This window comes from Dama dama, chromosome 29, assembly GCF_033118175.1.
Source record: "Dama dama isolate Ldn47 chromosome 29, ASM3311817v1, whole genome shotgun sequence".
Taxonomy (NCBI): Eukaryota; Metazoa; Chordata; class Mammalia; order Artiodactyla; family Cervidae; genus Dama; species Dama dama.
Window position 1 is genome coordinate 17,902,012 of NC_083709.1, and position 23,480 is coordinate 17,925,491.

At 42.5% G+C, this 23,480-nt stretch overlaps 1 protein-coding gene across 1 annotated transcript in view; it reads left to right on the top strand.

Moving 5' to 3' along the window:
• The first annotated feature begins 733 nt into the window (after positions 1–733).
• Positions 734–23,480, top strand: part of PINX1 (PIN2 (TERF1) interacting telomerase inhibitor 1) — a 61,381-nt gene continuing 38,634 nt past the window's right edge. The window contains exons 1-6 of the mRNA XM_061132357.1: positions 734–872; positions 5,547–5,656; positions 7,749–7,841; positions 9,700–9,778; positions 15,010–15,102; positions 21,373–21,449. Coding sequence (XP_060988340.1) covers positions 854–872; positions 5,547–5,656; positions 7,749–7,841; positions 9,700–9,778; positions 15,010–15,102; positions 21,373–21,449 — 471 coding nt within the window. The 5' untranslated portion in view covers positions 734–853. The remainder of the gene's footprint in view (positions 873–5,546; positions 5,657–7,748; positions 7,842–9,699; positions 9,779–15,009; positions 15,103–21,372; positions 21,450–23,480) is intronic.

The following is a 23,480-nucleotide window of genomic DNA, read 5'->3' on the forward strand; positions in this document are numbered from 1 at the left end:
GGTTGTTCGATGGCCTGCTATACAAAGTAAGGCCATCATCAGCCACATCCTTGGAAGCTTGTTAGAAATACAGAATCTCTGGCCCCATTCCAGACCTGCTGAGCCAGAAACTGCATTTCAACAAGATTCCCAGGTGATTTACTCGCACTTTAAAGTTTGGGCAGCCCTGCTCTATGCGGGTCTGCCATGAGACTAAAGAACAGGATGGAATGTCTCACACTGTCACCTTCTTTTTAAAAGTGCAGTATCTATTGAAAAATAGTTAAAAGTGTTGGTCGCTCAGTCGAATCCAACTCTTCGCGACTCCATGCCCTGACTATAGCCCACCTCTGTTCATGGAATTCTCCAGCAAGAATACTGGAGTGGGTAGCCATTCCCTTCTCCAGAGGATCTTCCCCACCGAGGGATTTTAGTCGGGTCTTCTTGCCTTGCGGGCATTTTCTTTACCGTCTGAACCACCAGAACTTCCAGCTGACAATTTAAAAATATCAAGATTCTGTAATATAAAAAAACAAAACAAAACACCCAAACTTAGTAACGGTTCTTTTCAGTGGATGTTCCTCACAGATATTTCACGGACACACGGAACGCTGAAGTTGGAACAAGCCTTAGAAACCATTTAATCTACCGGGTATCCTCCCAAAGGCAGAGTGCTACGCGGCCCGCACCCCGCCCACTCGCCGCCGCGCGGTTCAGGAGCGAGTCGCGTCTCGCTGACGTCATCAGAGTGCGCCCCCGCCGCTGCCGTTTCCCCGGCGTGCGAGTCTGGTAGTTTCAGCTTCTCTTCGGGTCGGCCCTGCGGTAATTGCGGTCGTTCAGGTCCCGAGATCCTCAGCGTCACAGGCTCGGCGACATGTCGATGCTGGCTGAGCGTGAGTGTTGGGCGCGGAGGCTCGACCGGGCCCGAGGGTGAAGGTTCTGGGTGACACGGTGGCCATAGACGGCGCGGGTCCCCGACGCGCAGTGGGCCGGAGGTTGCCGGGGGCGGGTGTCCTGGAAGCCCATCTCGGCTCTCCCTGGCTGCCGCGGATATTTCCCGGCTCAGCCTTCCTCGAAAGTTAGCTGCAGGCCTGCTGATGAGACCGAGTGTCCACTTGGGACTCTTGTCCCCGCTCTCAAACCTGGACACGTGGGCGGTGGGTTCCAGTGAGGGGTCAGGACTCTGGTTTTGGGAACCTGACCTCTTACTTCCCCAGGCCTCAGAGTCCTTTGGCTAAAAAGAAGTTGTTGGGCCAGCAGTGAAAGCCCGTCCTTGAAGATGTATTGACTCAAGAAAAAGAAAAGCCAAGAGCTTAGAAGCAGTAAACACTGGAAGTTAGTGTTTTTAAGGGGAAGCAGGGCTAATGAGTGATTCTAAATAAAATCGCGGTGGGTGTGACTTTGGTAGTTGAAATTAGTAACAGTCTTTGAGAGGCGTGTTGGCCGCAACGCTCGAGGTGCCTGTTTGCCTTTGACATTCACTATTATTTTGTGAAGTTCGTCAATTTCCTTCCTTTGGAGCGGCTTTTAACTTTTGAATGGCACCTGTAGTTAAGGCTACTGGCCACCAGAGGGCAGTCGTGCTTTGGTCCTGAAAAGCGGGCCGGTCACTTTGAAAGTGTTTGGTGAACAAGGACCAAAACCAGCTTATTTAACAGACCAACAGCAACTACACAGGGACTCCATGAAATAAATGCTGTCGGCATCCTCTCATCTAAAGAGATGGAGGATTGGGAGCACAAAACTAAGTGGGTAAGACACTGTAAGTTTTACAGGGACAGAAGTTGAGATTCAGAGGAAATAATTCACCCCAAGTCGTTGAGGTAGAAAGTGACAAAATTGATCTAGTTGTCGCTGTTTCTTTACGTTCTTGTCACTAGGGTCAGCAGACCACTATTGGTTTTTAAATAAGAACTTCCAGATCGGAGTATGTATGTGTTAGTGTGACCCTGTGGGCTAACCAGCGTGGCTAAATCTCTCCTGGTTTTAATATTCTCTGATGTACACTTAGTTCAGCATGTACCTGGAAACATTAGCCCTAGTTCTGCTATTCATTTATGTCTCTTTCCATGATCCGTTTCTCTGGGGCTATTAAAAACATCTTTGATTATGGTCATCACTAGGTTGCCTTAAAAAAGTCAGTGAGATGGTGAATGTGAAAACAGTTCAAAACACGGATGCGCGGTGCTATCTGCGGACATCAGTAATTCAGACTGCAGGATTTCAAGAGAGGATTTTCAGTTCTCCCCCCATCCCCATGTCTCCAGATTTTCAAATCTTTGACATAATAATAGATAACATTGGGTTGGCCAGAAAGTTCACTCAAGTTTTTTCCATACCCTATACTTTGGCCAACCCAATATTCTGTGTTGCCTTGTAATATGATTTACTAAATTAGTGGCATCCCCTGATATTAGACACTTAGGACTGGTGTTCTAATTTTAGAAGTGAGAAAACAGAAGCTTAGAGAAATCCCAGTTCGCCATTTCACTACCCAGCAGTTATTTTCTCTGATAGTTTGTAAAATTGTAATAATTCTGTAGATACAGTTTTGTAACCTACTTTTTTCCGCTGATTAACCTTCAGTTACTATTTTCACTACAGTAAGTACACTGTTTCCTTCGTTTTCCCTTGCCATATGGACTAGATTGTGTTCTCTTTTATCTTCACAGGCATCTATCCTGTTTTAAAAATGTAGCACTTTTCTTTATGTTTCTCAAAAACATCCTTTATCCTGCATTTCTCTAATTGTCAAATATATTTTATTGACTTCCCCTATTTAAGGTAAGAAATCTAGCCTACTGAAACATAAGAGAAAATTTTCATTTATCACTCTCACTTCTCAATCCTTATTTAATTTGGAGTCTTAGACGCACATTTTATTAGGACCAGTGTTTGACACTTGCAATTATTACATTTTCTAATCAAATGACAGTGCTATCATTAACGGATTTTAGTGGTCATTGCATTACAATTTTATGCTGCTGTTCCCTTAATCTTGACTCTATTTCAGAATTAATCTATGCCTTAATCTATGTCTCAAAAAATGTTTTAATAAGAATACATGGGTGGGGGATATATTTTTTGAGGTCTTGAATATCTGAAAGTGTCTTTGGCCAAAAAAAAAAAAAAAGAGAGAGAAAACTTTTGCCCCTGGCTCTTGGCACTCAAAACACTTCCCAGAGTAAGCTGAATCCTGGCATAAACTTTGTGGTCCTGGGCGTGGAGTGATTAGTCCTGGCACCTCTTGTGTGCACGGTTGTTTGTTAGGGTTACCCTGAAAATATCTGGCTAGATCTCCATATAGGAGGAGTCCCTGCTAGAGGATGGTTACCCCCTTCATCCCAAAGAGTGATTCTGCAGATTCAGGACACTCTATCCTGAGTCCTCCCCTGCATTTAACATCCTTACTTGGGAAATACTGGCCTACTGCATTGCTTCCCAGGTGGTACACTGGTGAAGAATCTGCCTGCAGTGCAGGAGACACAAGAGATGCAGGTTTGATCCTTGGGTTGGGAAGATCGCCTGGAGAAGGAAATGGCATCCTACCCCAGTATTCTTGCCTGGGAAATCCACTGGACAGAGGAGCCTGGCGGGCTACAGTGCAAGGGGTCACAAAGAGTCGGACACGACTGAGCACATATGTGTGCACTCTGTTGGTTGGAGATACCTGCCATTTCCCTGGGGAAGCAAAGCTGACTTCGGCTGACTCTCTAGTCTCTTGTGCCAGCATTATAGTATATGGGTTTGTGACATAAACTCAATGCCATCTTTATTGCAGAGGGTGGGCACACACATTCTCAAAAATGTCTCTTTCACACAAGCCCCAGTCAGAGGCCCCTGGCCGACGCTAGTTTGGAGACATGGCTCCAACATGCACCTGGAAGCAGCCTTGCAGAGAGAGCCCTATTTAGCCAGGCTCATCTCTTAAGCTCTTCGTTAGCAGAGGCAACGTGAGGCTGTGTATTTACTAAGATAAGTAAGTGGTAACTTAGTCACCTTAGTAGCGTTTTGGGGTCCCCCTTTCCCTGCGAAACACGATAAATCTAAGCCCAGCTCATTTTCCTTTTTCAGTCGTCTTTTTCTGCCTGCATGCCTGTAAAGGTTTACCTATTGCTACAGTGTGGATAGTTAAAAATCTCTTAATTGGTTTTACGTGCGGTAAATCAATTAGGACACTGCTGACGCATGAGCCGCTGTTGGTACTCTGCTTCCATTGGTGCGACAGATAAATGATGATGGCATTTGACCTTCAGATTTTCCACTTGGCCACCGTTTACTTTGGGTTTCATGTGCTTGTGTAATAAACTTCTGGAGTCCTTTTTCTCTGCTGTAAGTTTCCTTAAAAGTGTAGCAGTAAGTTTGAGTTTCTAATGGTCAGTTAGTTCAGTTCAGTTCAGTCATGTCCGACCCCATGAACCGCAGCACGCCAGGCCTCCCTGTCCATCACCAACTCCCGGAGTCCACCCAAACCCATGTCCATTGAGTTGGTGATGCCATCCAACCATCTCATCCTCTGTCGTCCCCTTCTCCTGCCCTCAACCTTTCCCAGCATCAGGGTCAGTTAGTTATATACATTAAAAAACAAAAACAACTTGTAGGGACTCAAAGCAGTTTCCTCAATTCAATTATCTTCCTTTTTTCCCTTTCCCCTTTTCTTGTCGCCTTTCTTCTTCCTTCCCTCCTTTTTTTTGTTTCTCAGTCATTCATATATTCAATCATGTTTTTTCCTGAATGCCTGCTATGGGCAAATACAATGAAGCATAAGAAAGAATAAGAACATAGATGTGAGCCTTAAAGAGCTTATGGCAGCAAACATAAGAGATGGATGTAAACAACCGTAATACAGAGGAATGTTAAATAAATGCCAAAGAAAAGAAACAGGTAATTTATCGTGTAAGTTCAGAGAAGGGGTCATATATGGCTGTAGGGTGTTTCAGTGAGATTAGTATCTGTAGGTCGTGTGGAGGTTGATTCTCCCCAAGTTCATGACAGCTGTGTGCCATGGATTAAGAATGTGAGCTTTGGAGTTGGTAGGACCTTGGTTTGTATAAAGACTCTGGTCTTTGGGGGTATTAGGCGTATGCCTCCTGAAGGCCTCAGATTTTCTCATCTGAAAAGCAGAGATCAGACTGTCTCCCCTCATTGGGTTACTATGGAAACTGAGAGCATATGGATGCATTTGGCACTTCCCATGTGTGTGTAATGACGGGTGATGGCGACCTTGGTGTCCCAGGGGCCTTACATTGCTGCCAATCGCTGAATGGAAGGCCCGACTGATGCTGCATCATGTATTTCGATTTGTCACATTTGGAGGAAACATTTTTATTTCACTTTTACAAGATCAGTTTGTATGTTCAGATTATAGAGTTTTTGGGGAAACTAGGATGAATGATCCAAGCTGATATTATGTCCCAGTGGATGCCGCATCTGACATCTGTATCTAATAAAACTGTATGTTGCATTTATAGAAGTGTTGTGTGTGTGCCATAGGTGTGTGTGTGTGTTTGTGAGGTGTTTTCAGACTTGAAAGACAAGCTGCTCATGTGATACTTTGTCATTGACAGGTCGGCGGAAGCAGAAGTGGGCTGTGGACCCAAGAAACACTGCATGGAGTAATGATGACTCCAAGTTTGGCCAGAGGATGCTGGAGAAGATGGGGTGGTCTAAAGGAAAGGTACCTCGGAGAAGAGCACAGGAATTGGAGCCAGCCAGAGAGATTATAGATCAGGAGATTGTATCTTTCTTAGACTGGGAGAATTTATTTTGGATCAATAAGTGATTTTAGAAAAGTAACTAAGTTTTAAAGACGTTGTGATAGTAAAATTAGAATTGAACATACGTGCCAGCTGTCTTTGTTAATCGTTTAACCTGCTCTGATATTCGTAGATGGTGCCTTTTAGTTGGTTGCATTTGGAATCACACTTAACCATCAGAGTTTTACGTTGCTTAGAGTAAAGCTTTATTCACCCTTATAACTGGACTACACATTTTCTCCTTTTCCTCACATTTCATTTATTCCTTACTCAAATGGGGCTTCTGCTGACGTCTCTATACTTAAACGGTTCTTGCCAAGGTCTTTAAAGATCTTGTTTCCAAACCCAATGGATCCTTTTTTGGTTCTCACATCACTTCATCCCTTAGCAGCTTTGGATGTCATCAACCACCCCTGCTTGAAGTACCTCTGTCTTGGCTTCCACAATACTGCCCTCTGTCCTGGTTTTCCCCTCTGCTTTACTAACCACCCCAAAATGTGTTGCTGGCTCTTCCTCCTCTAGACTCTTGAGCTTTGGAATTCCTTGGGATTCAGCCCCAGGCCCTTTTCTGTCCTCTGCTTGGGTGAACTCATTCATTCCATGCCATGCTTTGAATTATCTAACTTCTGAGAGTTGTCACTTTTCTATCTAGTCCAGATTCAAGCCTGTCCTTTGAGCTCCAAGGTTATAAATTCATCAGCCTGCTTGGCATTTTCACTTGAGTTAGCATCTTAAGTTGATTATTTTTATTATAAAACTTTTTGATCCCTCCCAAATCTTTTTCTTCTCAAGTTTCCCTCGTTTTTGCAAACATACCCTGTCAAGGGTTTCTTTACCTAAGCCGGAAGCCTGGAGGTGGTGCTGGCCCCACCCCTCACTCACTCCCCATGCCCCCAGTCATGACTGCTCTCTGCGCGGGCCTGTCCTGGACCAGCCACCGCCACCGCCTGTCCTGACCGACACAGCGGCCTCTCAGCTGTTTACCTGCCCCCCTTCTTTTCCTTCTCTGGGCATTTGCCTTACAGCAGCCGTTGTGAGCTTTTAAAGTATAGAAATTCGATCATGTCTTCCTTTGCTTCAAAGTTCAGTGATTTCCCATTGTTTTAAAGAAATAAAATCTGGAAATTGCATGGCAGTCCTTGATTAGGACTCCGCACTTTCACTGTCACAGGCACGGGTTCAGTCCCTGTCTGGGGAACTAAGATCCTGCAAACCAGGGGGCATGGCCAAAAAAACAAAAAAATAATAGAATCCAAATTCCTCCCATAATGTCCAGGGTCCTTGAGATCTAGTCCCTTTTTATCTCTTATTTTTTTCCTCCATCCACTCTACTAGAGCCACCTCAGTGACTTTTAGTACACCAGGTGCTCAGGGACACCTTACAAATGACTGTTAATGATGCGCGGGACTTGGGGTCCCCTTCCTCAGGGTTGTTTTGTAGAATTATTTAATGGAAAGTGCCACAGACTTGTAATGCCTCTGATGGGCTTCTGTTAGTTTGGTAGTAGCATTCTGCTTTTGCGCATCAGGAAAAGGCACGTTCTCTTCAGTATTTTCATGGTCTTTAAAGCGAGCCTCAGGTTGAAGAATTGGCATTCATTACTCTGAGTGCAGGGCTTCCCAGGTGGCGCTAGTGGTCAAGAACTTGCCTGCCAAAGCCAGGGACATGAGACACAGGTCTGATATCTGGGTTGAAAGATCCCCTGGAGGAGGTCCTGGCAACCCACTCCAGTATTCTCGCCTGGAGAATCCCATGGACAGAGGAGCCCGGTGGGCTACAGTCCACAGGTTCTCAAAGAGTCGGACATGGCTAAAGCAACTTACGCAGCACCACACTGTAAGCGCATCCTTGGTGTTACAGACATATCTGAAAGAACCCACTAGACTGTCCTCTTTGAGGACAAGGATGGAGCCTCCTAATGTGAGTGATGAATCGGTTAATGAAGGAAGAGAGAGGTAATTTCTTTCCTACCTGATGAAAATGCTAACTCTCTTTATGTTTAATCTCCACAGGGTTTAGGGGCTCAGGAGCAAGGAGCCACTGATCATATCAAAGTTCAAGTCAAAAATAACCACCTGGGACTAGGAGCTACTATCAATAACGAAGTGAGCAACAGCGTGTCTGCTGGGGGGTTTCCTTGCATCGTTGTTATTTTTGTCAGTGTAAAAACAAATTAATCCAGTCAAATTGATTGATCAGTTTTAAGCTATTCAAGAGTGTGCAGTCCATGTTTTGGATAACAAGCCAGTGACTAAGCTGCTGTGCATCATGGAACATGCAATCATTTTGCCTTATTGCTTATGCATAAAAGATTCCAGGTAGCCTTATTGCTGAACTTTGCAAAAAGTGGTGTTTTTTTTTTTTTTTTGCACTTCAGGACAGAGAGGAATTTTCATCTTGACCTCTGTTGGACTATTAGCTTATATTGCTAAAATTGGTGGCATTTTGTTTTGGAAATACTGCAAGAGAGTACCGTTCTTTTCTTGTCCATTGTCTGTTTCTGACTGTTGGTGTATAGCAGTTGAGATAATTCACATTTCCTAGTAAACACCAACACTGTGAAAATATGACCCTGTAATTAAAAGTTCATGGCTTGCCCTGCCTTTCATTTTCAGTATCGTTGCTCACTGTAGGAAAGCATCTAAACTGAAAGCTTTGTTCTTACATTTTTGCAGCCAACAGAATCTGGTAGAAAATCTGGAGAATTACTTTAGGTGAACTGGATGACTTTGCTTTGTTCCGTAGCTCTGAGTGGTAGACTGGAGCAGCTAAGATTGTTTGGGCTAACAGCTGAAAGCTTAAACCTCTAAAGGAAGAGTTTATACATTTGTCAAATGATCATGTTGTACACCTGAAACTAATACAATGTTTTATGTCAGTTATATCAATAAAACTGAAACAAATGCTGTAACTGACAAAATCTAAGACCAGTACTTCAGAAGGTTCACAGTGCACACACTTAGTAGATGCAATGTGTAGCGATATCTTCTGTATTTTCATCAATTAATAAACACACCGTAGACAATTTTTTAAAAAGAGTTTGCATAAGGTTGATTTTTGCAGGTAGCTTCTTAGAGGTGGATATATAGATATACTTAATTTTTTAGGAGAAACATTGCCTATTTAATAGGCTTTAGCATTTTCAAAAATAACATATTTAAGCATTCTTTGAAAAGTATCTATGAGGCAACTTCCTAAAGGGAAACCCTGCTCCCTACATGTTGATATTATTCTGAAGATGCTCATTCTGTTTTAAGTGAGACTCTGTTATGATGAACTTACTAACTGAGCACCTTACCAGTGGGCACTTGTTGACTTGGGGGACTTGGAGCCCTTCCCTCACCCTCCCCAGTGGTGGTTTCTCACATTGGGATGGTTGTAAGCAAATAGAATTGGCATGCAGGCTCTAAAAAGTGAAGCAAAGCCCTCAAATCTATCCCTGCTTTTTCCCTTTAACCTACATAATTTTCCCTTAGTGTGAAAAAAACATTTTTTGTTTTGCTTTATTTTAATATTTAGCACAAAGGTTGCCTGCTGTTTATTTGACTATTAGTTGACTTGATAAGTTACCCACATTTGAAATCAGGGCTTAAGCTTCCAAGATGCTCAGTGGCTCAGTAGAAAAGAATTTGCCTGCAAGGCAGGAGACTGGGGTTTGATCCCTGGGTCGAGAAGATCCCCTGGAGAAGGAGATGGCAACCCACTCCAGTATTCTTGCCTGGGAAATCCCATGGACAGAGGAGCCTGGTGGGCTACAGTCCATGGGGTCGCAAAAGAGTCAGACACAACAACAAATAGATAAATACAGTTCAAATTTATACTATTTCTTCTTCATTCAAATTTATAAAGTAATGTTTCGGTAAAACATTTAAAAATTCAGATTTCCTTGATTGCAGTATATATCTTATCTCAGTGTAGGTAGATAACAGGTTTGCCTCTAATTGATTTTTTGGTATTTTTCAGGACAACTGGATTGCTCATCAAGATGATTTTAACCAGCTTCTGGCCCAGCTGAACACTTGCCATGGGCAGGAAACAACAGGTGGGGAAACCTTTGCTTTTTATCCATTAGACGCAACTGAGTGACTGAACTGAACTGAATCTCAATATAAAATATTTTTATCAACTTTTTTTTTTTTTTTACTGTTAGTGTCATATCTGAAAGTTAATTGATTGTAGCTATCACAAATAGTCTGTTTACATTTCCGGGTACTCGCATTGAATTAACATTAGTCATAAGCAGAGGCTTTTTTTCCCTGTTAAGAGTTTGAGAATGACAAGATCAGTTTATTCAGTTTACATTTCTCTGCTGCAGTTCCCTTATCCCAGCCTTACAGTGTCCGGGGCCCTGCAGTTCAGGCCTGGCCCTTTTTCATCTCTCATCTGCACTCAGTATGCCATCCGGCCTCCCAGGGGTGGGGTGCCCATTGCCACACTTCTCGCTACTGCTCCCCCCTGTCTCCTGGATCCCAGACTTGTATTGAGCCCCCTGCTCAGCATCCTCATCAGGGTTTCCTCGACTTCCGGAACTCAACATGTCCAGACTTCAATTCTGCACCTCCCCAACTCCCACCCTGCAAACTGTTGGGCCCGCATACCCTACAACCTGTTTTATCCACCATCTTCCCCATTTCAGGTGATGTCAGCTTCATCCTTCTAGTTGTTCCAGTGAAAGAGCTGTTGTCAGTTCTGCCTTTAAAATCTATTCAGACCCTGACTTCCTCTTGTCACCTACACTGTAACCAACGTGGTCTGAGCAGCTGGTATTTCCTGTGGATCATTGCGAGAGCCTGTAAAGCCTTTCTCAGCCATGGCACTGCTAATGTTTTGGGCCAGATCATTCTTTGCTATGAGGCATGTCCTCTGCATTTAGGATGATTAGCAGCATCCTTGAGCGCTATCCACTGGACACCATTTGCACCCTCTCCCTAGTTGTGACAATCAAAAATATCTCCTGATATCGCCTCATGTCCCCTGGGCACGATGCCCCAACTCTGAACTTGTCCACCCGTGGATTCACCTCAAGACCACTAGAGGGCGCTGTCTCCCTGTGATAGGTATGGTGCTATTAGCTCTGTCTCCAGGACAGTTCAAACCAGGCCTTGCTACTGCCAGTCCCAGTCATGAAAAGCCTTTAAATATTCCTTTAAGGGAAAACCTGGCCAGGGACCTGGAGAGCTGAGATCATTTTTCTGCCAGATCATCTCTGGTAAATACAATATCTTCATCCAGATGAATTTTTGGTCATATTACTTGAATTAAAGCTGATAGGATAACCTAGTAACCTATTTTTCTGCTATAATATTTTTAGTTCTTTAAGATTGCTTACCTAATTACACAGTTTGCCTGTCAACTAAACAGATTCCAAACTATTTTCTTCATAGAATCTTGCAAAAATTTTAGAAATAACCCTTATTTCCTTGTGGGACACGAGAAAACTCTATAGTCTTTAATTTAAATTTTTATTTTTAAAAATTATCCTATCTCAAGTAGTTAACGTATGACTCAGCTTGGCTTTTTGGTGGACTTACCTCATGGTTTTAAGAAATGCTTTTTACTTCTATTAGATATTTTGTTCCTTGTGATTTTAAATATTTTTGGAAATAAACTGGGATGCTGATAGCCTGTCATCCACAGAGGTGTGGTTTAGGACAAGGATCTTCAAGTTTTTTTGCTCCCAGAGCCTCTGAGGCAATTTGAAAAACAGTAAAAGACACTTACTCCTTGGAAGGAAAGTTATGACCAACCTAGACAGCATATTAAAAAGCAGAGACATTACTTTGCCAACAAAGGTCCGTCTAGTCAAGGCTATGGTTTTCCCAGTGATCATGTATGGATGTGAGAGTTGGACTATAAAGAAAGCTGAGCACCCAAGAATTGATGCTTTTGAACTGTGGTGTTGGAGAAGACTCTTGAGAGTCCCTTGGACTGCAAGGAGATCCAACCAGTCCATCCTAAAGGAGATCAGTCCTGGGTGTTCATTGGAAGGACTGATGCTGAAGCTGAAACTCCAATACTTTGGCCACCTGATGCGAAGAACTGACTCATTTGAAAAGACCTTGATGTTGAGAGAGATTGAAGGCGGGAGGAGAAGGGGATGGCAGAGGATGAGATGGTTGGATGGCACCACTGACTCAATAGACATGAGTTTGAGTAAACTCTGGGAGTTGGTGATGGACAGGGAGGCCTGGCGTGCTGCAGTCCATGGGATCGCAAAGAGTCGGACACAACTGAGTGACTGAACTGAACTGATACTCTGTCTCACATTTTTAGATTGATGGCTATAATGTTTTTAATCATAGTTTTAAATAGTTGCAAAGAATGTGTATCTGGCCTATTTGGGAAATATCGACTTTTGAAAATAAGAGCTTTTCATTAGTCCCAAATGTGTTCAATAGGTATTTAATACTAGGGCAGTTTGATATCCGTGGCCTTCTGTTTAGAAATAGAAAAGCAAGTCCTTTAACACTGAGCAATACTATATTTTCTAGTTTTTTTCCTCTGAAATAATTCCATTGCATGTACCCCATGATATTTTGTATTAATGTATTTTTTGCTTGAATTTAAAAAACTTATCACCTTGTCATGTTTCTCTGCTACAAAACAAATACATATACATTTTTGGTTTATTTCTAGTAACCTCAAGGCCTCCGTGTAAATATTTTTCCTTTGGATTCAGTTGTCATTACTGATTAGTAGGTTATAACTAGTAAACTAGTATTTTGGTCATCTGATGCAAACACCTCATTGGAAAAGACCCTGATGCTAGGAAAGATTGAGGGCAGAAGGAAAAGAAGGCATCAGAAGATGAGACAGCTGGAAGGCGTCACCGATGCAATGAACTTGAACTTGGGCAAACTCCAGGAGATGGTAAGGGAGAGAGAGGCCCGGCGTGTTGTAGCCCATGGGGCCGCAAAGAGTCAGACACAACTGGGTAACTGAACAACAATTAACAAAACCAGGAAATGCAAGTTTTGATAAACAATTGTTAGAATGGTAAAACCTTTCTGGAACTGCATCTCTTGATGAGATAGATAGGGTGGGGAGGGGACTGGCTCTGATGAAAGGAGCCCTCGCTCACACCAGCACTGCAGCTTGTTCCTTATTGATCCTGGTGCAAGGAGACCTGTGCTCCTCTGGTGTAAAGTGGGAGGAGGACGCAGAGGAGAAGCGAAGGAGGAGGACCAGAGTGATGCGTCTTCACAGAACAGAGCAGCTTTAGGTGGGCGTGCGTGTGGACAGGTAGGTAGAAACTGGTGCCCTGGGACATGTCAGGGCTCAGGTTTGCTCTGGGAAGGTGGTGAGGCTCCCAGGAGGTTCTCCCCTCCCCTAAGTGAGCACAGCTCTGCGGGGATAAGTGCACATGTTAAGGATGCACTCTCAGACGTATCTGCCTGGCTTCCAGTTCCCTCACAGCCACCTCATCAGTGGGTCTTATTTTACCCCCCATGCTTCGGTGTCCTGTGAGGTGGTTTAATAGTCACAGCAGCTATCTTCCAGGGTGGTTGTGAGATGAAATGCAGGAATGCATAGAAAGCTTAGCCCAGCACCTAGGACTTAATAAGCCTTCCATTGGTAAAAAGTACTTCAATCTGGTACGTTACTTGGTGATTTGTGTTTGGAACATCAAAATAGAGACTGTAATGTGGTATATGAAATTTTTTGCCTGCAAAAAGAGCAGAAGAAATTTACGGGTAGGATGTCTTTGAAAGAAGTTGCAAGTTGTTCTTGGAAGTGATCATGGAGAATGTTTCAGGCTGTTAATGTGATTAAGCCATGCTTAATCTGAAAACTTGAAGCATCTACCTTTATGTTGTTTGGAGACTTACTGTGTAATTTCCTGGGAAGAATTACAGTCAGTTAACATGTTTAATCATGTTAAACAACCATGCGCTTGTTTTCCTTCAGTATTAAAGTGGAAATTTCTTTTTTTCCTCCTTTCTCTAATGTCATGTTTGTGTATTTCCTTATGACATAACTATAGGAAAATTCAGTCTCTTTTCTACCTATGACGTTCTCTTTCTGCTACTTGAATTTGACAAATAGATAAAGATGAGGGCATACAGGCAGCTCGCTAGAATCCTGTCACTAACTCTCACCCCAGATCTCCTTGCTTTGGTATTTCGGGCGAGGGACTGCATTCTGCCCCCCATTTTCCTCTTTCGTCAGAGGAGTATAACCACTGCCTTCATTCCTCAGTGACTTGTTTTTGTTGCTGCTTTACCCCGGAAGGTGAGCCTCCAGCTGAGTCTGCAGTGTGAGGCGGTGGCTCAGTGCCAGCTGTGCTCCTCATCTCACCTCTGATCTGTGTTTGGATCATCATTGGTCTGTCTTACTTTTACTCACTTTTTAAAAGAACTTTTTATTTTGAAACAATTTTAGGCTTACAGGAAGTTGCAAAAATAGTTGTAGAAAGGGTGCTGAATACCTTTCATCCAGTTTCTCCAACGATGACATCTAATAGAGCCATAGCATGGTATCAAAACTAGGAAATTGACTCTGGTGTTGACTGTTAACTGGACCACAGTTCTTATTCAGCTTTCACCAGTTTTTGGGTTTTTTAGCCTTCATTTAATTGTGTGTGTGTAGTTCCGGTGCAGCTTTATCACATGTATAGATTCATGTAGCTACCACCACATTCAGGACACAGGATTGCTTTATCACCACAAAAGAGCTGTCTCATGCTGCCTTTCTGTATCTGTACCCACCTTACCCCTCCAGCTTCCAAAATCCACTTTCATCTTTGTCCCCTGTAAACCTCTCGCTGTTCTCCATCTCTGTAGTTTTTCCTTTCCAGCATGTCTGAGTGGACCGTTGAGTATGTAGATTGACTTTTTCTCTTAAGCATGATGCCCGCCAGTGAAGGCCATCCCGATTGTCACTCAGTATCAGTATCTCCTTCCTCTTTATCTGGAGTAATGCTCCCGTGTAGGGGAGTACCAGAATTTGCTTAGCCATTCACCCACTGAAGGCATTTTGGTTTATTTCCAGTATCTTATGGTCACAAATAAGACTGTCATGAACATTCACGTGGAGGTTTTGTGTGAACACAGATTTTCATTTCTCGTCTTTCAGGATGTTATAAGTTTCTGGAAAATAGCCTTGCCTGATCCATAGTACATAGTTTAAGAATATTTCTAATTTTTGGTTACAGTTCAGTAATAAATGATAAGGCTCCTAAGGGTTTTATTTCTATAAGACTGTGTCACCGTAGGGGATTGAGAATGGAATGCAGAGTTTAACATAATGCTTTTCATCCTTTTCTTTTAAAAGACTCCCCAGACAACAGGGAAAAGAAGTCTTTCAGTCTTGAGGAGAAGTCCAAAGTCTCCAAAAACCGTGTTCACTATATGAAATTCACAAAAGGTAAAATTGCATGTTTCTTTATTTGTTTTAAATCTCTGTGTTCACATCTGGGTTTCTTAGCGCATTTTTAGCTCTTCGCCAGCATCACTTGCCTTATGTACAGATTGGAAAAGGAGGGACCCCCTGACCGGCTTGATCCATAGCAGTGCTGAGGTGTCCGCACTTGTGAGTCAGCGGGGGTCTTGTTAGAGTGCAGACGCAGCCTCACTCCTGGGCCCCAGATTCGCCCTCTGACTGTATGCAAGTCCTCTGGCAAAGCTGGGCGCGGAAGTTAACTTGATATTAATATTTAGAGGAGAAAACAGACTTTTATGTGGCTAAATTTATCATCGCTCAGTACTTTTAGTTACATTCCTCTTAGTTGCATTAAGCTTTTTTTAGAGTTTAATTTTGGTGTTGAACAGCTCTTGAAATGGACCCATTTAGAGAATCATATAGAATCTATATGAGATTCATAAATATTCATGAAGTGGTCTCTGTATTGAGTTCTCTAGTATGAAAGATCTCACTCCTGAGTTGACTCTTCTATTGTTCCACACCGTTTCTCTGTTTCACGTAGTGCAAACTTAACTGTTCCATGGTCATTGCAAAGGTAGTGTTAGTCTTCCTCCATCGCCACCTCCCGACTCCGGTTCCAGGGCTGTACATGTCAGTCGTGGGTGCAGCTGTCCTCTTTAACCAGGAGGTGGCAGTCTTGTATTGGAGAGAAACCATTTAACTTGCACTCCTCAACTCCCCAGATGTTTTCCCAATGTTATGTATTATGCATACTTCCCAGGTACAAAACCCTGTTTATTATATTAATATACTTAAAGTATAAGTATGATGATAATTATGTTATCTAGTCACCATGTGATGGTTCATCTATGGAAGACTGGATGTGTATTTCTACCTCTATATGGCGAGAAAAGCACATCTCTTTGCTTTAGTCTTGTTGACGTGATTGGGAATTCCCTGACTCCTAGAACCCCCTGAGGGGCAGTAGGAGCTGGAGTTTCCACTGCTCTAAACTGTTCACGGTGGTTCTCATTTGGAGCAGGACCCCACAAGATAGACTGGGCTCAGTGTGAGGGAGGGCTCCTGGCAGAGCTGATTAGTTTTGGGGACGTGTGCAGAGAGAGACTGGGGCTCCCCCCTTCCGTCTCCCAGCAGGCATGGTCATCTAGCTCATCAGGTTGGCCCCTCTTCTTTCTCCCAGGATAGAACCTTCTCTGTCATTCTCCTGTATGGCTTCTGAGCAGGGGTTCTCTCCACGCCTGACCTGCTGCAGGACAGAAAACAGTCCTTGGTGGCCCCTCAGTCCTTTTCAGGAGGGGCTAAATGCTCACTTCATCCCCATCCCTGAAATAACCTTCCTTTTCATTAGACCCTATAGAGAAAAAAAAAAAAAGATACAGCAGAAGGGTGCCGGGCAAACAAATGAAATTAAAAGTGCCCTGTGACTTTTGGATCGCATGGCAGCCTTTTAAGCTTTCACTTTTGCAAATAGAATCTTCTTATTTTCCTTTGGTGGTAGCCTGCATGCATGATTTCACCTGAAGCATTTGCTGAAGCCGGAATAAACCTCTTCGATCTGCTTTAATCTATGGATGCCGGGAATATCTTCTATTTTTAGTTAAGCCATCCCCTTGCCAGTTCACCCTGTCAGCCTGCTTGGTGTGTTATTCCTTCTTTTTGTCTCTTTTGAAATGAAGTTTGTGGGACTTCCCTGGTGGTCCGGTGGTTAAGACTTCGCTTTCATATGCAGGGGGTGCAGGTTCATTCACTGGTCAGGCAGTTAGGATCCCACATGCCTCAGGACCAAAAAACAAAACAGAAGCAATATTGTAACAAATTCAATTGAAGACTTCAAAAAAAATTCTTAAAAATAAAATAATATGAGGTTTGCTTATTTATTAGCTTTGTTTGGGGAGAAGGGAGGATTGGTATGCAGGGATGATAATTCAAGATATATTACAAAGGTAGCAGAGAAGATTGAGCGGGAAAACAGAGGAAAAGCAGAGTGGGAATCAGTAGAAAACACAAAGGAGGCAGAAATCCAGGTAGTGAGGAAGTAATCAGTTGCCATCTATTTTAACAGTCCACAGTGTAAGTTTATTTTAAAGTTCTTTAATTTATTGAAAGAAGTCTTCCTTGCAGAGCAACTGTTGTCACTGCATGTGAATGATAAACTCTGTTTCCTCCATGGCAGACTATCTTAGGTCACAGGAAACTGGGTTCTGGCTGTGACTCTCTCAGACAAATCACTTAACCTCTTGCCTTCTGTCAGCCTCAGTTTCCTTTTTTGTGAAATGAAAGATCTTTTTAAGTCATTGTTGAGTTCTAAAGTAGGTTCTTTTTTAGAATTTATCAGAAATGATGCCATTATGTGGAAATCATGGGTGTTCAGCATAATGGATGATAAGGATTTTAGCTCAGGGATCTGCTCTTAGTTACAATAACTCACTCATTGGATGAGGAGGGTTCATATTGTAGCTCCATCAGTGGTCCAGAAAACCAAAACACTAGAAGGTAGCATTTTATTTAGCTTGGTGTGAAGAGTGAAGATAAAAATTTCACTGCAGAGAGATTACAGCAGCAAAATTTGTTACTGTTTAAATATTGGCTGTAGCATTTTAGTTCTGATACATAATTATTCCTTTCTCTCATCCTAAGTTTATAATTTAAATTTGACATAATTTATTACGTAATTCCAAGATGTTAATTCCATCCATATTTGTTTAAGGGCCTAAACTCAGTGGTAGTTTCTTTTAATCTAAAAAACATTCGGTGAGGCTGTATCTGCAAAGAAAAGAAAATTACGGAAGATGTCAATTTCTCCAAAGCTGCTTTTGGGGTTTTAAATGTTTAACAGGGAGACCTTGTCCAGAGAGCCCAGCTTTTTGCTCCCGGTCGTGCGGTGGCTGAGTGGGTGGAAGGTTGTGTAGACATTACTTGTGCAGCTTCATGTATTTAGACTTCTTTTTCCTGCAACAGTCTGTGATACTTCACTCCTTAAATAAGGAAAGTGCTTGCACTCCTCTTGCGTGTCCCCGTGGTCAGCTGCTCGTCCGACACTGACTTTAGTGTCCTGACGAGGCTGGCTCCCTGCAGTCAGACTCTGCTAGAGGTGGGTGTTCTGCTGCTTCTGGCTCTTTGCACATTTAAGTGTAAAAGGAGCACCATTGCGGGCTTTAAAAAATATTCCAGCTGTCTTAGCAGTTGTGAGGATCTCATTTCACCCCCTGTTTCGATTCTTTCAGGTTTCCTGATTTTCTCACAATATTACCCTTTCAGAGAAGTTTTCTAATCTTCCATTCCTTGGCTTATTAGCAGTTCTATATGTTTTCATTAAAAAACAAAGTCAAAATATAATATCATCTGTTTTATCCTTCTTGATTGGGGAATGCAAATTTTTGAAGCAAGTGAAGCTAGCTACCTATATAACGCTTCAGTATTTTTTATTTAACTGGTGTATTTTTCAACCTGCATTTCCTTTCCCATGTGCCTTTACTATGAGTAGAAAAACTCAGCTTTTTGCGCTCTGGTTATAACACAGTGCTCACTTGTTGGGCTCTATGACTTTTGCCCTTAAGCTAAGAGAGGCTCTGCAGCTCCATGATTCTGAGGTTCTTGTGCTGGTTTTTTACAGTTTCACATGCTTCCACATGGACTTCTTGGTGTTGAAAGTGAGTCTGGCTGTAGTGGTCACATTCTTCTCTCCAAATTGCTACACTGATAGAACACCTGAAAGTCCTCATTATTAGAAAAACAGCTAAAATGATCATAAGTAAAGTGCTGTTCTCTGAAAGAATCAGATCATCCTTTCATGACTTTGTTACATCAGCTTGGCTACTGGAATCTCTTTTTTCCTTGATTCTTGGAATATTGTGGCCAGTTGAAGACTAGTGGGGACAGAAACCAAATCCAGGCAGATGTCATATATTTCCTATTCTGTTCAATTTTTTGATGTCCTTTTCTCTAAGAGAGAAGTTCATCAACAGTATTTGCTGTGATTTGACCATGATTGAGAATGGAGACCAGTAACTTTCAAACTCATTTTTAATATACATATTGTATTCAAAACTGGCCATAATTTTATAACATTTATAAACTATTCAACCAGGACGATTAACTAATAACTATTTCAATATCACTTCCATCTTCACAGTTTTATCTACCTTTAAGTTCCTTTCCTTTGGTCTCTGACTCTTAATTCTTCTCTGTGTTTTGTTTTCCAGATCAAATCCAGAGCAAGGCCTGTAACAGTCCTGGTTTCCACATTTGCTTAAGTGAACTTTGCTAAAGGATAAGCATTTCTGATACAAGAACCCGTCACCAAAACTTTAGAGACACTTGCACCTTCATTGGTACATTCTCTTATTAGCTTGACAGCTTTCCCTTTGATTTTTAGCTTCATTTTTCATCTCTGCGTGTTCATGTTTTGACATCCTGTTTTAGAACTGTGATCTTGCATGCTCGCCCCCCGCCCCCCGCCAATCCCTCGAGCATTCTTTTTAGTTCAGTTGTTGTAAAAGTGATTGTCATTTGCATTTCTTTTAGGGTGTCTGTTCCGTTTCAGAAGCTAGCTTAGGGCTGGGTGGCCACTACATATTTTGATCCCAGTACAACTCCTTTTTCTGAAATAGAAGCTGCCGCCCTGAATGTTCTCTGCAGTGTGGAATGGGTTACACTGAGGACTAAGCTCAGAACAGACCGCAGGCCTCCTGAGGGTTGTGCACGTCTCCCCTCAGTGGCCAGATTTATTCTCCACTCTCCTGGTTCATTGTCTGCGTTCCCATCTGGGAGGCTTCATTTTGCTCACGAGTAGGCTTGCTCTGGGGTCACCTGTCTGGGCTCTGTGGACTAACCGGCTAGAAGCAGGAAGCTATCTTTACTCCCAGCTCAGAGGAGAGGTGAACGCAGTGCAGAGCCCGCCTTCCAGGTGGGAGCAGGCCGCGCCGACTGGACTCGCGAGCCTGGGACGGCAGCCTCGGAGACAGGTTTTGGCACCTGGTTTTGCATTACATTGCAGGGTGTTTTTTTTTTTTTTTTTTTTTAATTTCATGGAGTCACTGAGCAATATCACATTTGAATGCCCCAGCGATAGCCAGTGAACTGGAACCCTTCTGGGTCACGACAGTTCTGTGCCAAGTCAGGTTGCTGCAGGAAGCCAAGAAGATAACTGAGCCCCTGACAGTGCACTCAGGTTTCCAACTCAAAGCACAGATTCCTGTGTATAACCCAGAGCCTCACTCCCCCAGAGCTTTCAGACTTATACATCTACCACGAAATTGACAAATGGGAATAGATTTGGTTGGCTGCTCAAACAGTATTGTTGGTAAAAGTGGAAATTCCATAGAAGTGAATTTTAAATTAGTTGCTTTGTGGGTTTGAAATTAAGTTAAAGAGTTTAGTGTTTTTAATAAGAATCAAGGATCCTTTGGATACCATTTTTGCCAGAAGCCATTTAATTTCCTACTCATTAATTATCCTTTTATTTAAAATGATAGCACTATTACAGTGAAAAAAACAAAAAAAGTCTGAAATCTTTTCACCCTAATGCAGCAATTTTTATTTGCATTTATTAAAAAAGTTCATACATTCAATTAATTACTGAGCTTGTATGTGTCAACATAGGGTGTTCTCATTCCTGTGCACAGGTGGGGTTTTGGAGCTATGTATCTTAGCAGCATATTTTTATTCTAGAGTTTGTAACCCTCATGGAGTATAACTTCTGTCTCCTTGAAGTAAAGGAATTTTACTGTTTACTAAGGGAACCCAGAGGCCCAGAAATTATACCTTGAAAGTGTACCAGTAGTAGAGCTAGCTTGAGAATTTAGTTTTCCTCTCCACCTGCGTGCTCAGGCTTGTTTGTACCATTAAGAGGAAGTCAGGGGTTCTGGTTCACTTGTTTGATTTTTAAGTTTAATTAATTGTATTTACTGATTAAACAGTGTGACCCTGATGCTGGAAAAGATTGAAGGCAAAAGGAGAAGGGGGCAGCAGAGGATGAGATGGTTGGATTTTGCATCACTGACTCAATGGACATGAATTTGGGCAAACTCTGGGAGATAGTGAGGGACAGGGAAGTCTGGCCTGTTGCAGTCCATGGGGTTGCAAGGAATCAGACAAAACTTAGCAACTGAACAACAACAAAAATCTGTGAAAGGGAAAGAGAAAGTTGGTCGTTTACAAAATTGTTTATTTATTTTCCAAAACCCAGTTTCATAGTTTATATTTGTGCTCCTTATTCTAGAATGTATTACTGAAGGCATCATGTTTTTCTAGGGAAGGATCTCTCATCTCGGAGCCAAACAGATCTTGACTGCATTTTTGGAAAAAGACAGAAGAAGAAGACTCCTGAGGTATTAAACTGCCGACGATTGATGCATTGTGTCTCAACACTGATTTTCAGCTGTGTATAGAGCTATTTATGTTTATTACTAATAGTACTTTCCAGACAAAGTTACCAAAAAAATTTTAGAGGCTTCATACAAAGGCTAAATGTGATCCCCTTAATAATAAATTGATAGGTGATAATAACAGTTGAACAAGGAGCCTTAAAAAGAATGTGTATTATCTGGAGTTTTTTCCTCCTTGTGTGTGGACTAGACTAACCTCAGGGAAGAACTCCCGTTGCCAAAAGCCTGAGCCAGAGGCGTGCTGTTTAGAGAAACAGAGCAGGAATGCTGGGGGCACACTCTCGATCCTCTGTGTGGTTTAGGAGTATTTTCTCTAGTGATAAGGCTGAAACAGGAAACAAGCTGGATAGCGGAAGGAAACTGGAAACGTGGGGGAGGGAAAAATTGAGAGAAGGAAAAAAAAAAAGAAAGGAGTATCAGGAAGTTCAACCAGATAGGAACTAAATGGAAATAGTTTTTTAGTGTCTCTCATTTCTTGCTGATTGTCAAATCTGAAAACTAACTTCCAAGCAGACATTTTTTTGGTTGGTTAAATTAAAAAAAAAAAAGAATTATTGATTGATTAACTGATTTCACATGAAATCTTTAGTTGCAGCATGTGGGATCTAGTTCCCTGACCAGGGATGGAAACCCGGGCCCCTGCATTGGAAGCCCGGCATCTTAGCCACTGGACAACCAGGGAAGTCCCTGGTTGGTTGGTTGTTCCTCATTAGTTCTAAATTTTCATGTTCTTTTTTGTGAATTGGGTTGAGTCTTGTGAGTGGTTTGCTAGATGTGGACTCTTGAATTTGAATTTCCCTTCCTCCTACAAGTCTCTGTCACTCTGCCTCCCCCTCCTCACCCGGACCTGGCATCACCATTCATGAGTTGAGCTGCTTTCCCAGCCTAGAGTTTGCTAAGGTCATTTTACTAGGAAGCACCTTTTGGTTAGCAGTAAATTTAAACTAAGCCCACAAACAAGCTCATTAACACATTTTAGGTCTGTATTTTTTTGCCAGCAGTGATGACTTCAGTAATTTTTATCAGCATGTTGACCATTGATTTTGAATCAAGATTCATAATAATTTCTCTGAGCTGGTACATTTGACCAAAGCCAGATAGATCAAATTTTGTGAAGATGTGTAAAATCTAATTGAATCTTTGAAAAGAACTCATCTGAATGAGAATTAACTTAGAGGCTGGGAACATGTAAACTGACCACAAGTTTGACCTAAGTCAAAATAAGAAATGCAGTGTGGCAACTGTCCTGAGTTCAGGCTTGGGCTGCTTTAAAAGCAACTGGAAGCAACAGATGTTGGGGGTGTTTTCTGCACTGGTGACTGGGTGCTGTATTTTATAAGAATGTGTTCAGAGTGTGGCAGTTGGGCCAAAGATACCTGGAAAGCAAGTTTTGCACAGGAATTAGCAGATGAGCAGTTAGGAGATTCTGCCTGGACTACAGAGAGACCCTGACTTTGAACATTTGAATGGTTTCAGGGGTCCTCTAGGAAAGGAACAGATTGGTTTGGTAAACTTCAGAGGACAGACTAGTACTGGTGGACGAAATTCATAGAAAGATTTCTTCTCAGAGAAAGGAAACAGTGTGGGCTGGCAGAGCGGGCCAGCTGGGCAGGGTGTACCGCGTGGTTACATTCCTGGAGGGATTCTTGTAATAGGTGAGCATGAACTGTGTGCATGGGAGCACTCGGGTCCAAGGTTCTCTGATTCTGGAGGAAAGTGAGCACACGAAATGTGCACATCTGAAATGGTATTTGACTTGAAGGTTTACCTTTTCCTAGACCGCCAAGGAGGGACCATTACTCCAAATGCTCTTCCTTAACTTCAGGTGTGTGGGCAGTTTTGACTATCTACTTATGTCCTTTTTCCAGGAGATGAGTGTGAATTGTTTGATGTGTTTAAAGAAGAAATCAAATGAGGTTGAGGTGAAATAGCAGGTTGCCCTCACAGGGGCCTGAAGCCCTGCGTGACCAGCCC